This window comes from Zonotrichia leucophrys, chromosome 2 (genome assembly GCF_028769735.1).
Source record: "Zonotrichia leucophrys gambelii isolate GWCS_2022_RI chromosome 2, RI_Zleu_2.0, whole genome shotgun sequence".
Lineage (NCBI taxonomy): Eukaryota > Metazoa > Chordata > Aves > Passeriformes > Passerellidae > Zonotrichia > Zonotrichia leucophrys.
The window spans coordinates 146,495,447-146,512,002 of record NC_088171.1 but is presented as its reverse complement, the minus strand read 5'-3'; the positions used below and the strand labels follow the sequence as shown (position 1 = coordinate 146,512,002).

Sequence of the window (16,556 nt, the reverse complement as noted above, 5' to 3'; positions counted from 1 at the left end):
GGTTGCAACAGATAAGAAGGTTGAAGCACTCAACAACTGAAGTGATGCAATCATGTTAAAAAGACAGTTTTAGGCAGAAATAAAATATACTGATGCTGAACAGCAAACAAGCTTAAGCCTTATGGCCTCAAATTTATGAAACAGTTTGGAAGTTCTTTGCTTGTCCCTCTACTACCATGTCACTGAAGAGCCCAGATGGGCTGCACTGATCTCCCTGTTCATCTGGAGTTACTTGAAAGGACCTAACAATGGGGCAATGGCAGTCCCAAATGTTTTGCGGCTACACTGGAAGTGCTGATGGAACAAAGGTCCAGCTGCACTCACCCTACAATGCACAAAGTCTACAGCTCCAGTTTATTTCTTTCAGCTTTAGACAAAAAGGAAAACAAGCATTAAAGGTCAACTAAATATGTAAATATAAGTTTATTCCCCCTATTAGTTGAAAATGCAATTCCCAATGAAGACCTGACACAATACTATTAAGAAAATGGCTTACAGATCACTAAAGTCCACAGAGCTTATTAAATTTAAGCTTATATGAACCAGCCTTCTCTGAAATTATCAGGTCACATCAAAAAATTCTCAGGAAATCTCTTTAATTTTATTTTTTTTTTTAGAGTTGTCCATTTTTTTCATATAGGTTCTAAGATACAGTCAATAAAAATATTAATCAGAGAGATTGAACAGATACAGGCAAAAATTTCCCTTGCTGAGAATATTAAGGACTCAAGGCCACTGATGGGGTCCTGTGCAATTTAATTTACAATCATTATTTCAACAGAAGGTTGAACATCTGAAGGCACAGATGTTCTCTAGAGATTCCTTTATCTTGGACTTTTGATTTTACTGTGTCTGAAGATATAACTAAGGAAAGCAAACCAATTGAAACAATTTGTAACAGATTTGAACCTTGAGAAGTCAATTACTTCTTAGCGAGAGTTTCCTTAAAGGAAGCTCATAGTTCAGCTCAAAGTAAATCTTTCATGTAGAGGAACACCACCTCAGTTTTTCAAGCATTACTTAAGATTACTTATGCCTACTTATAACAGCTTTTTAATCTACTGGGAACAAAAATAAACACTCTTTACTGCAGCTATATACTTTCAGTTAAAACCAAGTAGTTTAATGTTGTGTAAATCTAAAACTTGATGTACCAAACTTAAATACCTCCAAAAGTTGTCATCTTTTAAAAACCATGAAATCTCTAGTGCCAAAGTCAGACACTACAGAAGCTGTACAAGGACTGCACAGATGACATGTTCTAGACACATTTAATGAACATGAAAATGTATTGTCCGCATCCTGAGATCCACTGAATTATTCTTCTCTGTGAACCGAGGCTCCAAATATTTGATTTGATAAGTCTGAAGCATAAGAAACTTGTGTTGCAAGTCTGAAATTCTGCTAATTTAAAAGCACAATGCTTATAGGTGTAGCTTAAAAGCACAAACAAAAGTTAGTAAAATATGGCTTGAAACACACTCACAAAGCATTTTTGCTCCCACATAAAACTGAGAGGCTTTACAACATTTCAGTTGCTTATTCCACAAATAAAAGCCATTTATGGATATTGAAGGAATCCTTACAGTAGAGAACAGATTATTTACTTTGAACATGCAATGCATTTTGTTCAAACTATTGGTTTATCTCCCTTTTACATCAAATTGGAACATGTGATCAAAGGTTTATTTTGAGATATTTCATAGATAGAGAAACAAAGTATCAGTCATTAAGTTACTACTATTACTTATACACTGCTTTCAATCATATAATAGACTACCTCAAACCTAAGGGTACAAATCCAGCACACAGTAAAAGAAATGTTACTTACAAAATTAACAAATCCTGTTTATATGCTGGTGTTACAGAAGCAAGTCAGCCTGGCAGATCCAGATAAGCTCTTACACAAGAATTCTCACATACAAGTTGCTATCCACGTTCCACATTTAGGGTTTATTTGCCCCAAGAGCACAAGAACAAAGAACAAATTCAGGTTTATAACTGAACTCAAGCTTATAAACTATCTCTGAATTAGGTACAGTGGATAGTAACAAACAGAAATCTGAGCTGCTCTGCCTGAGTCACACCAGTCACATTCACTAGTGCTGGAACAGAATCAGACATGCCAGACTCCCCTCTTTACTAACCCCTCTCAAACAGCACAATCACCTCCAAACTGCTGTAAATACCAAAAATTGTCCTCACCTTCACCAACTTCAGCTTAACATTGTATAAAAGCAGTCCACTGTACTCCAGTGCAAGCTGGTGAAGTTTTCAGTTCTACAGGACAGATGAACTCTTAAGAGTCGACCATAAATGTCACTCCACACTGGATCACCTTTGTCAAATTAGGAATTGTCTCTGCACTAAGACAGCTTCTAATGTAGCAGGTAAGTTCCAGTAAACTATGGACAATGGCATATAAAAGAGGAGATGAAGTCCCCAACTCAAAATTGCTTCTAGACCAGCTCTGAAGGATTTGGCAAATATGGTATCTCAAGCAAAATTACATCTTTGCAAAAACAATATCATAACTCTGATAAACAGACCTGGGAGGAAACAATTAGATAAAATGGGAAAAATTAGCACCTCAGTTACACTTCTAACCAAATAATTCTCTGCTGTTGAAAAATGGTACCTTCTGAACAAAGTATCATCTGATAATACATTTGTTTGAGCAAAAGGATGCAAGATTTGAAAGGAGCTCTTATTCCTAAAATCTGAGAACTGGTTTACTTGGTGGGTAAAGATACAACATGCAGTACAACAGCCCTTCCTCAAATTCCTGAGACATGGGATTTTTATCTTGACCGTGGTGTCTATTGGCTGGAAAATACTGGTTAACTGTACTGAAGGAGGGCAAGTGTTTCCCTTTTACAGATTATTCTAAAGTCTGTAACAAAAATCTCCAATTTAAAATACATTTTAAATATAAAGCATCTTTCAAAATAGAAGCAACGAAAAAAAATTATTTTAAGCTTTTTGCTTCAAAATTATCTCCTTTCTCAGCTGTTCATAAAATCCTCATTTTAAGAAGCACTTTTTCAGTTGTCATACAATGGAGATTATGGGCATCACTCTGTAGCACCCATTTCCTCAGAATCACCAAATCAAAACATGAGTTGAACAGTTGTCTAGAGATTTGCTTCCTTACCACAGCACTGCTTGAAACTATTCCCTGAAAACATTTCTGGAGAAACACAGTTACAAAGAATATTCAAATAACATCATATTCTCTGCAGAACCATTTGATCTACTATATGAATTATAACATCAACAACAACAAAAAAATTAATGCCAGTGTTACCACATTTTTAAATGTATATATTACAGAAAAGGGGATATAATAGAAAAAGTAATCCTTGTTTATCCCCAACCAAGGCAAGTCTGCTAAGAATGGTTCATCCAGCTTAAAACACTTAGTGAAAGTATAAATGCTTGACCAAATGCTTTCCTGTAAAGCCTTAAGCACTCCATTGTTATTAAAGCCATGGAAAGCTTTCTTCATATATTAGTTTTCTGCAATCGTTTCTCTGTGACAGGGTCACTAGAAAAAAAAAAGTTAAGATTCAGAGCACTTTCCCCTGGAATGACCTGAAACAAGGCAAGCTTCAAGGTTTTTCCTATTCATCTCAGAAAGATAAAGTTTTTATAGAAAGGTAAGTGCTTCAAGCATCAATGTTACACCACAAACTACTCTGCTTCATGTAACATGATAATAGGTCTTTAAACATTTATTCATAGCAGAAAATTTTGCTATAAAGTTGCTCAGAAGTTTTCTCTGTGATTACTATTGATGCTTATTTCTCCACATTACTTCTGGTTATGCAATAACATTTTCTCATTTCTGCTTTAAGAAATGAGCTATTATGAAAAATTGCTTTCTAACTAGTCATGTGATTAAAATATTAATCTCTCCATGACTTTACATAACAACGACAGATATATTGTATATGACAATGATATTTTAGAACAGGTATTTTCACTTTAAAAGTTGAGTTAAAAGGCTTAAATGGATACCAGTTCCACAGGTCAGTAACTTTTGAGAAAATACATTTAAAGTATCACTTTGGGGAAAAACAGACCATTTCTTCCTAACTTCTGAGATTTACCCAGTATTTAAGTGTAGATCTATGGGCAATTTTTAAAATGGTAGCCTGTCAAAATGGAAATAATTATTCCCCACAGTTTTGATCTATCTCATGGAAAGCCATCATGATTCCATTTACCACCCATGGAAGCTATTTTTTCCACTTAATTCAGAACACCCAAGTTCAGCAAACTGTCAAAGCAAAATGAGGTTCTGAGACTAAACTACTTCACAATGCATATTCATTAAATGTATGGGAGGGGGTAACACCTTCCTGCCTCACAGCTACACAACAAAGTTCTGAAACACCTTTCACACATGATGGATCCTCATAGCAGAGCTGGGACAGATCCACAGTCCCTCCACAACAGCATCAGGACCTTCCTTGAGTGGCTAGCTCACTTTGTATGCCTTTAAGTCTGTGTAAGTTTGAAGATTTTCAAGCATGAAACACAACAGAAATACAGGTTTAAGCATCACATTCTCACGCACAACCCAGAGTCAGTTGAGGAATTCACCAGCTCAAAGAGCAAGTCCCTCTAACCTCAGTGCCCTGAGCTAACAAGATCTCATTCCACTACCTGCAGCTTCAACATCCAGCATGCACACGGACTCCTTTCTATAGGTAACTTGATTTAGAAATCAGGTTTACCTCAAAAGGTTGGCCCTTTTCCTATAAGGCTGCACAAAAGCCCAACCTCACTAATCCTTACTTGTAGTAGATGTCCCAGTTACAACAGGACTGCAGACAGCATTACCAAAGCTTATTCAAGCTTCCCCTAAATACCTCAGATTAATTTCTGTATCACAGCTCTTCAGGCCTCTTGGAGGCATCTGCAGAGCTGAACCAAACCAAAAAACTCTAAGACCCTGCACAACCATATTTTGAAAAGATGTGACTGAGCCTGTAATCTATAAAGGAGCTTCCATAAGGTTTTGTCTTACCAGGTAAGACCAGCTATCTGTCACCATATCAAGACACAGTAAATCAGGGACTTTTTTTACAGGAGTCTGTAAATAACACAAGGAAATTTATTCAACTAATAATTCAGAGTCAAGGAGAAACTGAACATAACCCCTGGGACTAACCATCTTGAGTTATTTCATAGCACAGACAAAATTCAGGTTGTCTTGGTTATTCCATCACCTTCTATCAAGGCCCAGGTATGAAAAAATCCCATTTAGACCAACTATCTGTAGCATAAGATTAAGCATGTTAACTAACACTGCCAAGGGTTGAGTAAGACAAAGGTTCTCAGCTAAAGTATTTAATTACAGAGCATCACAGAAAGAACCAAGAGCTCTCAGGCAGGAGGCCAATCAACCACATCACCAGGAACACTCAACTATCTCTGTACTAAGCAAAAGATCAAAACCTCATCATTTTTCAGGGGTGAGCAAATATGCCCAAAAACGTGCAATACACATTTTTGAATGTGAGGTCTACCAGTTTCTTTTCCAACAGAAACCCAGCTGCTCTGCACTTTAGTTGAAGAGCTTCTGCTGCACTTAACCTGTCACCTTGCAGGGCTGTCAGAAGTAATTGCACAGGACCCAGGCATGGGCTCATGAGAATGGATGTGACAGGACAGGAAATGTGAGCAGGCATTACCATGCCAGGCTGATCTGATCAGAGCCTGCACTGCCTGACCTGTGCTGAGGCTATTATATGATTTATTCAAGGAATCAGAGTTACTGAAAAGTTTGAAAGAAGGAAAAGGCAATGTAATATACATTTCAGGTCTAGCAAGTTGTCTTGCTTGGGGGCAGGGCACTGATGGGTTGTTTTGGTTCACAGACCTCTTTTATAACAAAAAATTAGGATATGATTAATTAAATATCAATATAAACAAACAGCAGAGGCATCTGTCTTTCCCAGAGTCATCCCTGGCAAATGCAAACCAAGGAATAATTATCTACCAACCCTGTCAAAGGAGTTCACCAGTTTTGTCATGCACATCTTGGCCTTAGTGAAGCCACCTTGGCTGTCACCAATCAGCCAACATGGATAAATATCCAACACATGCACTCTACATAGAGTTCAGGGGAACCAGGATGATTGGAACAACCCCATACCCATCACACAAATCTTGACAAAGCATCTCTAACTTCTGATCCCTCCTCTGAACACATAAAATAGAAATAGGATTAGCACGTCAAAAGTTTATTGATGCAAAAAGATTTTGTTCTCCCACATTCAGGCATCTAAAACTCATGTCACTTACTGCAGATTACAGTATGCCAGGACAAGGTTCTTAGTTTGCCATGTTGAAGTTATGTCATTTCATACAATGTATCATAATTTATTCAATCTCAAAAATAAAACCACAAGTCTGGTTCTAATACCAAGTGACAGCAAATTGCAGTGACTTGCTGTGGTTTAGGGCAGGTGCTTTTCAGAGGTATCAGGAGTACCTATCATAATTCGGAACTGATACTCCCTATACAGAGAGAAATTTTAGCTCATTTTGACTCTACAGAACCTTTAATGAGCAACCTTCATCAAATATCCATTTACATGCAATAAAATGGAAATTTCTGAGAGAAGTTGAGCCCCCAAATATTGGGGTAAAATTATTCTTAAATATTAAGTATCTAGGATTTTATTCACTCAGGCAGAAGAGAGATTTATGTGAATAGAGATATTTTCCTTTCTGTGGAGCAGTCCTAGTAGAGATGAAGGAACTCACATGACATGTCTGTTCTGCACAGTTGCTTTATTTTGCACCTCTGGACCTGGCTGGACATAAGTTCAGGATTCTTCCCATAGCAAACAGCAGGCTTTATTCCAGCTCAGTGTCTTTATGGGTCAGAATGAAACAGCAGAGCATCTTTAGCCACCCAAAATATGGCAAGGGCTTACCTGCTAGCTATCCTAAATAATTTCAGTGTTTAGTCATGTAAGGAAAGTTGACACTAGATAAAGAAGCAGAAGTATCTTTCAGCAGGCAGTGTTTCCCTTTTTAATAGCCAGTTTGCCTCTCTTGCCCCTGAGCTCAAGTACCTACATCTTAACATTTAGAAGAAAAACATCCTGTTTGCAAACACTGACCATGGAGTAAGGAGTTCCTGTATTTTACCTTCCCATCTTCATGCTTCTGCATGCTTGTTTATAGCTCTACTTAGCCATAAAGATGACTTTAGTCAGAATTCCAAAGAGGTGCCCACATGATGTGCAGCCTTGCACTCTCTCAAAGAATATTTAATGAAATTTGGAACAGCAGCAAAGAAATCCCTGCAAGTTATTCTGCACAGGCCTGTGAGAAAAACACTGATACTGTGCAGAAAAAAAAAAAGAAAAAAAAAAAAACAATTAAAAGGTTTTCCTAAACAGAAGGGAGGAATGGTGACTTTTTTCCCCTCCATGAACAGATAGTCTTGAAATTTCTAGTAGGAAGAAAAAGCCATTTCAAACAAATTAAAAAAATGCTAATCTGATTGTCATAACATTAACCTTAAAATTCTAAGCACCACCAAAATAATAAAGTTCCACAGCCTACTGAATGTTGCATAAATGCTTCCAGGCAGCAATATTTTAGTGCAGGATAATACTTGGCAGTAAAGAAGTGTTAAGAATTCATGGTGGGCAAAGATATTAATGAAGCAGTCTCTACCCCTCCAGAACAGACTGCATAATTTAGCAGTCAAGCTATAATTCATTCAAGAATAACAATGGCTGAAACTTTAGAGGATGAGAAGAAAATTTTCACAATTAGTTCCTTAATGGTGCATTTTAAGCTGCACTTCCAGCTACAATAAGAAAGTTTCAAAGTCTGACATCAGATTCAACTTCAAAACTTGTTTTTCCTCTTGATATTCAGAAGAGGAGAATCCTGCTATCCCAAAACCATGGCTCAATTATTGCTCTCAACATACTATTTTGTGTGACCACCACCCCTTTCCTGCACATTTATTCCAACAAATGAAGAATGAAAAGAATCACCTTAGAGCTCTTACAGAAACAATTGCAGAAGAGTAACAGCAGTGACTGTTAATACTTTTAAATGTAACATTAAAGAATAGTTAAGATACTAGTGAAATATCTTTTATAAGAACTAATATTTATCAAATATGAAAACTGGGCTTACCTTAGGGAATTGTTTTACTGGAATCAGAACTTTTTGTCCCAACTTCATATTCTTATTGATGACTACATCAATATACTTTTCTTCTTCCTTTCCTTCCCCTTTTTGGAATTTTTCAATTTCTGTTAAAGAAAAAAGTTATTTTTTTAGTCTAATGCAACAATCTAAAAGCCAAAAATCTTCATATTCAGTATAAATACATTCCAAAGCTAATACTGTAGGACATACTTATGACTTATTGTGTAATCAATATATGTAATTGGTTATACAAAGCCAATAGGATAAAGCATGTTTCCCTTTTTTGTATATCAATGTTTATACCAGCACCTTGAATCAGCATTGCAAATACTGTACTCATTTAACACTTAGGATACATTTTTTATATGGCTCAATTAGTGAAAACTATTCCTACATACCTTTGAGCATGTATAAATTAAAAAACATAGCATAGTTTAATATTCAACAATTTTCTTTCTCTTCTATAAATAAAGAATCAGTTTTAATGGTGGCTTTCTACAGTGGACTGAGGAACAAATGTCAAGTTAATCTTTTGGAATTTCAGAAATGTAATTGAGGCACATAGATCATACCCAAAAATCCGAGATTAGTGTTATACCAACAATGACATTATTAGGAACGGGATTTACAAGTTCAAACCCTGGCTTGCATGACTCAATTCATTCCAGAGGCACACACAAAACTGACTCTTGATTATACTTTTCTCCAAATATTGACTCTCCAGTGTGCTAATGAAAAGCTGCAGATTTCATTTCATTAGAGAGGATTCATGAGGAGCACACAGGGAGATGAAGTGAAGCAGTTTTGTGGACTGGGTCCATCATGCTGCAGCACTGAAGATGTTAGCACACACCAAAACCCAACCAATTTCACAAGTGCCAGAGAAGCTCTGCTGTGGGAATCTAGCACTTGTCCTCCACAAGCATCTCCATATATCATCTGTTACAACAGAAACACCCTTCTGCTCTACTGGACCACTAGAAATTAAAGACATTCATCAAGACCCTGCAGTTTCTTTAACAGGAATGTGATCTTAGGCTGAGAGGAGACTGTAATGAAAACTTGAACACAAAGAAACCAATCAAAAATATAGGAAAAAACAGCCTTTAGTACACCTTCAAAGACAGTCTGGTTTGAAATTAGGTCCAATGAAAAACAGAATAAACCAACCAATTTCTAACTATGGAAAAAAATCCATGCATTATTAGCAGATTTGTTTAATGAATACCAGTCCATTTCAATTTACCACTACAGAATTAAGATGCCAACATCTTTTTTAATAACTGAGACTTATCTTCCATGCAAGTTTTAACTTCACTAACACAAAACAGGAAATAAACAATTTATCCAAGTTACTCTTCAGTCCTGAAAACTAAGGAAGTCAAGCCAGCCTCAGACTATCTGAAGGCTTCTTGAAGGAAAAGAATTCCCCAGCTGTACTTTTAAAACTTCTTGTCAAGTCTCTATGAAGTTTTGATTCCTATGGATTGTAGCAATGTAAAAATTCTGGAGAAGCCCTATCAAAGCAACCTTGCTCCAGTATGTCCTTTGTTACATCATGCTTAATAAAAAAAAAGTCTCCAGCACCATTATCCCACCAGCTAACAAACACTGAAGAATATTCAATATTCAAGAATATTTCAATATTCAAAATCTAGGTAAAAACGGAAATTTGGAAATGCCACATTACAGACTAGGGAATTATGGGCAATTAAACAAATGTAAATTTGTGTGGAACCCATTTCCAGGTGAAATTAAGACTAAAATTTTATAGTGTAATTAGTGTGATGTTTCCATTCAGGAATCAGGTGACTGGTACCATTTAGAAGTCAAAGTTTCCAAAGATCAGATTCAGGTGTAAAATCATAATACTGTCACAGCATTCAAATGCAGATATACTTGTAACACTGCTCTTTCCTCCTATAACAAGGGCAGCAGTGACAAAGCTCTTTGATTTCTCTTGAAAAACAAGATTAGGTACTTAGAAGCTTTTATTTTATACAAGTAGAAACACAAAACTAAATTTTAAGGCTGCTGTTGGTGTTACTCTGTTAGTATAAACATTCAAAGCTTAAAACTGACCATCAATTTGCTAATCTTTAGCAATAATTTACACCATGAAATGCTGATTATCAAAACTGTAGTAAAAATACATCCATTTGTAATGACTGAAGCAAATGCAGTTGCAACAAAATTTGATATTATTTGATTTCATATTGATTTTAAATGTTAGGACTAAAATTTTTTCTAAGTCAGAAAAGCACAGGTAAACGCCATTAAATATTAAATTCAATTAATGCATTTTGCTGTATTTTTTTGTGACAGAGAAATGCACCAAGACCTCCCAGGCAGTTCAACTGACCCCAGCCTGATGTAAGACATTTATGAGTCCTCACTCACTGTAGTTACTGTTACAGTAAAGGACATTTTCCTGAAGAATCTAAACTTACAAAACAAAAGTACCTTCAACATCAAAGCCCACCAAGTTTTTATGAACTGGTAAAGCTAAAAATTTGTTTTCTCATGTTGAGCCATATGCTGTTTTCCCCAAATGCACAGCATGGCATACACTGCAATCCCCCTGCCCACCTGAAAGTGAGAACCACAACTTTATGAATCAGCAGTGGCCTAAGGAACTTCCTAGAAATTGCCAAAAAAAATATTACACCTGGAAATGAGTCGTTTCAGACACCTCAGATGCACTTAAAATGCAGTTTAAGAGTTAAGCACAGAGTTCTACCTCAGTAAAATTCTTTAGCTGAGCCAGCTGCATAAATCCCCTAAGAGATCAATACAGTGCTAATTGTATTTCCTAAATACTTGAGCTCAGAAAAGTTATTTGAATTGGTATTTGAAGGACTTGGTTGCAACAATGTGATTAATGCTAAATATGTTCATAATATGGGACTACTTTGAGCTGATAAAAAACATAAAAAGACCATTCTCTTCTTGCTGTGGTAGATACTGAGCTTCAAGCCACTAAAGTTATTAAAAGAAACCCATTACTTACTCCAAAAATCAGTTTTCCTAAGCCAAGTATCTACACACTTTATTGACCATTTTAAGCAAAAACCCTTTATTCTTTTACTTGCACTGTTTAAACAACTTTTTTTTAGCTTGAAGAAGCTACTGAAACCCATTAAGAGGTTGCAAATCAGCTCTCAGCAAAAGGGATCACAATTTTCCCTGTTTGTTTTAAAGACAAATTACTTTCCTAACAAACAGCTATAGACCATTGCCAAAGCAGTACAAAGTAAGATTAAGTAATTTTTTCCTGCTATGGTCTAATGTTAATCAAACTGATTTAAGACTTTCTTCCTCTTCATTGCTGTTGTAAAAGACTTTAGTTTTGTATGAACAAAGTCCAGTCCACTGAACACATTTTATCTCAGATTTTACTGGTTTTTTTTATTTCTTTGCACTTGAAATCAAAAATGAACAGGAAATACAGCTAAGCATTGGAATTTTATCCATATCTGCACAGCTCTTGAAATATCATTCACATACATCAAGCTTTAGATAATTAGGGAAAAATCATGCCAGATCACACAGGAAATCCAATCAAATTTTCAAGGTCAAATGGATAGGAAGATTTGCCTTTTCTTAATCCTTAGATTACATTCTGCACTGCTTTGCTATATGAAGCAATGCCATTTCCTAGATCACAGAAAGTAAATAAACATGTGATTAAAGCTTCCCATAATGCTAGAGATTAAAATCTCATGTTCTCAGACCAAGGATGCAGCTAATGCAACAGGAATTTAACTGCATGCAGTAACAACTGCATGGATGGATTTTTTTTCTTTAGATTTAATCATAGCAGAGATCTAAGCAATGATTAGTCCTCATTTAATTCACCAAACAACAGTGGTAAATACATCAGATAATGATGAAGTAGAATTGTTTCATATTATTCTTCAATTAGAATTAATCTTCCCGGGGCAGAAGTACAATCCAGGATTCCAGCTCCCTCAGCTAAGCCAATATAAATACTTGTGTTTACTGCTGAGCAAAGTGATGCCCTATTTGTCTGTAGTAAATCAATATAATAGATATAAGAACTAATGTCAACCTAAAAATAAACAGAAATGTTTACTGCATTTGTCCTTAAGACAATATTTCCTTTACACAAGATCAGGAGAAACAGGAACCAGGTCAATCTGCCTGCAAACCCTTAAGAAAGTTTCTACCTTATTTCCTGAGATTCAATGTCTTACCAAACACACCATTATATCCAAATAATTTTGTAGTAACTTTTTCCTGCTATGGATGGAAGAAAAAGTGTAAAATGCAAGGCTCATTCAAGGATATCCACATGATCACAGCTTAAGAGAACAGGGCATTGATGGAACTGCACTGCAATTGCACTAGAAGTAGTTTCCACATTCATTTTGAAAGTGAAAATATTCTAAGAATTACATTATCCTTTAAAAATACTCCTAAATCAAGTGGGTTTGAAAATTACTAACATTATACAATAGAAGCAATAGATTTTGCTTTATTTGGGCAATTTTATTGCCTTGTATCTAAGAAAAGGAAACATCAAAATTTAGACTGACTCAATCAAGCATGTTGTGCAACTACTGAAGCATAGCCCAACAGCAATATATTTCAGTGAATTCTCACAGCTTCACAGTTGACTTAGAAAAGTCACACCCTCCTCAATTCAGAAAGCTCTTAAGTCAAACTGAAGGCTAAGTACCTTTACATATTTCCCCTGTCCTTTTAGCTCTTGAAAGCTCACTGCTTTTGCCCATTGATGGAGACAGAACACTGAGCTCGATGGCCATTTCCCCTGGCAGCCTGATTGCTTTTGCTTTCACATCAGAAACAAATCAAAGTGATGGTACTACAAAAAACAGACCTTAATTTAGTAGTTTGCATTTTATGAAGACCCCCTTTAAGGAACACAGTTAAGCTTTGGTAAGAGACAAGCTCCCAGAGGAAAAGGGGGCTCCAAGTCAGTTGTAGGGGAATTTCAGAGAAAAAAAAATCCTTAATGGACAAAAAACTGACAATATCAGCATTCCATACGGTTTATTTGGAAATTTTCACTGTGGCAAAACCCATCATTTATCCAAGAAGACATATTTTAAGAATACCTATTCTTATAAAAGAATAAAATGAAAATTTTCCCAATGAAGCCAAGTCATAGAAATCTGCTGTGCTGGATGCTGACTAATTGCCCACAGAGACTAATTGACTTCCAGGAGTTCTGTAAATCCAAAGTGCACAAGATGGTGAACCCAATTACAATTCTAAGTTTGATTAAACTGATGATATCTTAATCTCATTATTGTTGTAGTAAAATGGTCTTGATTGTGCTTTAGATTATACATTTTTTACCCTGAACTCCTTTAATCCCTGTCCTAGTAGAGGATGATTCAAAGTTCTTTGAATCAGCACCTCTCCAACCAATATTTCTCATCTTTTGAGCTGAAAACAGCACTGCACAGCACCAACTTGAACTAGAATCACCACACCAAGGCTTTAATACATTCCAAAAAGCTTGCTGAAATAAACCTCATAGACTTCCTTACAAGCCTCTAAGAGACCCACTGCTCATTCCCTGTCCTCTTGGCGAGCATGATGCTGCACAACCTTCCCAATTTCTCCAATTTCTGCACTAAATAGAAGATGCAACTTAAGTCTCCTACTTTTAAGTATCATAAAACATGTCTAGCATAGTCTAGTTTGCTTCAAAGAAGTTTCTCTGTGTAGACACACAAAAAAATGCAGAATTTCCCAATTTCAACTGTATATGGCATCCCAATACTCCACAAAAACAATGTCTAGTTGCTGATATGAGTAAATGCTTAGACAAATATCCCTTTTTCTACCCTCTGTTTCCAAAGTAAATACTAATTAGTGTGTCTTAATAAAAAAAAAATAAAAGGGAAAACTAAGGAAAGAGGGAAAACCAAACAAAAATAGCCTCAAAATATTTAAAATAAGGAAACTAATATATGTGGAATGGCAACATTTAAACTCATCCTGAATGGGTCTAAAACACAAATAAAAAATGCAGCAGTTTTCAATTTTTAATGCTGTTTTTCTATTAATGTACCCACCCCTATTCGTTTAAGAGCCTCAGAAAACCTCACATATTCTCCTCAGCCAACATTTTAATCCTTTAAAAAGTCCTTTCAAAAACTGCAAGTTTTGCATCCATAATAGGTCCTAATTCTGAACTGGCAGAGAAAGTAATGCATTAAGAGTGTGAATTGTGCATAAAAAAACCACACTAATTTGTTTCAAGTAATGCTCATTATTACAATAGTTGAATTCCAAATAACTGTCTTTCATATGCCACCTTAATTTTGTAAAAGCAACTGACAATGAATCTAATTTCAATTTACAATAAAATAAGCAGTTCATGCCAGAATGATGTCTACAGCATTCAGAATCCTCAAATTAATAATAATATCCCTGTTGAAGGACTCAAACCAATCTTTATTTAAATTGCATTCACAGGCATTATAAGTTCTATTTTACAGTCTAGGTACTACTATCTGCACTGATCTGAAAATACATTTCAGTCACCAATATGACAAATATTTTGAATGTGCTTTTTTATTAAAGCAATTGAAATCTAAATGAACACCTATTACCTTCACATCAAAAATGACTCCACTAAAATCTGTTTGAGCTGATTAATATTAGCAGTAAGGGAGGAAGTACCACAGTAGGAACTGTCAAAATCATGTGTAAGGTATTAACAGATGTTTAATTAGTCTTGCTCAGGAAGAAAATAAGATGTAGATGTAGACGTCAGTCCCATATCCTCAATCTACTCCACTGAAAATTATTTATCTCATTGTGAAGATAACTTATAAGAAAATGCTAAAATCAGCTCTATGATTTACCCACTCTATCTATTGTACATTTATCTACTGCAGATCTTTCTTTAAGCATGAATATGTCTAAATTAGTAAGGTCAGGGATTCACTAACTACAAAAAGTTAACTCATTTGTTCTGAAACTTAAAAATAAAATCCAATTTACAGAGCATCTTACACTACTTGGTGCATAGGACTCAGGCCAAATGAAATTATATTCTGTATCAAGTGTCCTTACAAGCAGCTGTTTCACCTTTTTCATTCCAGCATATGAACACAGCCAGGTAGCTCTTGCACAAGATTTCACTTGACATTTTGGTGAGACATCAAGAAGGGCCTATAATCTTCCTTCCTTATCATGTACATAGCACTACAGAGTACTGCAAACTTTCTGTGACTCCTCTGACAACTTGCACAAGAAAAGGTGTAAATCAGATCTCAGCTAAAAAATGGACACAACCTGCAGCTCCTCCATATGCAAATATCACATTTTGAACTATTGTCAAGGTGAGGTAGTAGCTATAGCACATCCAGTTGTTGACCCTTAAAATAAATAGACTTGAGCACTATTAAGACCACACTTTAAGGCACTGGCAAAGTCTGCAGTCTAAGAATCTGCCAGTACATTGAAACAAACCCTATTTAATACTAGAAGGTAGCTATGCTAACAAAACACATCCCTGTGTTTTGTATAACTGATACTTACATAAATAAGTGTACAGCTCTTTACTTAGCATTATGCAAGATTTATATGGCCATCAGCAAGACCAAGAAGTGTTATCTTCTACTTCTCTAAAAATCACTTTTAGGCAACTAGAGCTTTGCCAGAGCCTCCATCCCGATGACAGAAGGCCAGGGTAGAGCCTCACACTCTGGCAATCCTTAATTCAGGAATGTGTCACATCCCACTGATAAATACCGGTAAAACACAACTTACACAATTTACCTGAAACCATCACTACAGCAGAAGTTTCAGGAAACATACACAAATACTGAGGGATGTGGCTGATGCCATCAACAGGCCACTGTTTGGTAAGGTGATGGTGATCAGGGAATGTCACCGATAACTGAGGCAAAGCAGTCCTGTCTTCAGGAGCAGGGAGGAGGATCTGGGACACCACAGCAAGGTATGTCTCACCTTGATCTCTTGGAAGGTGATGTAGCAAACAGCTCTTGAAAACCATTTCCAAGCCCAGAAGGTCAAGATGAGAGCAGTTTGCACAAACTTAGAGCAAGGAAGTCATACGCACTAAACAGCACTATGAACAATGTGAGATGAGACAAGAGCTGATGTGTCCACACCCCATCTGTAGCAGGGCTGTTGATAATCTTCCCACACCCCATCCTCATGTGGACTGATGAGGCACAGGACAGAGACATGAGGCGGACTGAAAAGAGCAAACTGACCTGCCTGGCTCAAAGGACTCTGTCAGGAGCATCACAACCAGGCCAGACATCAGTGGTGAGCTCTGAGGGTCAATGAAATTTAACATCATTATCAGTGACCTGGATGATGGCACAGAG

The 16,556-nt window shown here is 36.3% G+C and overlaps 1 protein-coding gene across 2 annotated transcripts in view; it reads right to left on the bottom strand.

Moving 5' to 3' along the window:
• Positions 1 to 16,556, bottom strand: part of KHDRBS3 (KH RNA binding domain containing, signal transduction associated 3) — a 90,177-nt gene that overhangs the window by 55,097 nt on the left and 18,524 nt on the right. For both annotated transcript variants that reach the window (XR_010439252.1, XM_064706719.1), the window contains exon 2: positions 8,179 to 8,297. Coding sequence is in view for 1 of the 2 variants with exons in the window: in XM_064706719.1 (XP_064562789.1) it covers positions 8,179 to 8,297 (119 nt within the window). In the remaining variant the exon portion in view is untranslated. The remainder of the gene's footprint in view (positions 1 to 8,178; positions 8,298 to 16,556) is intronic.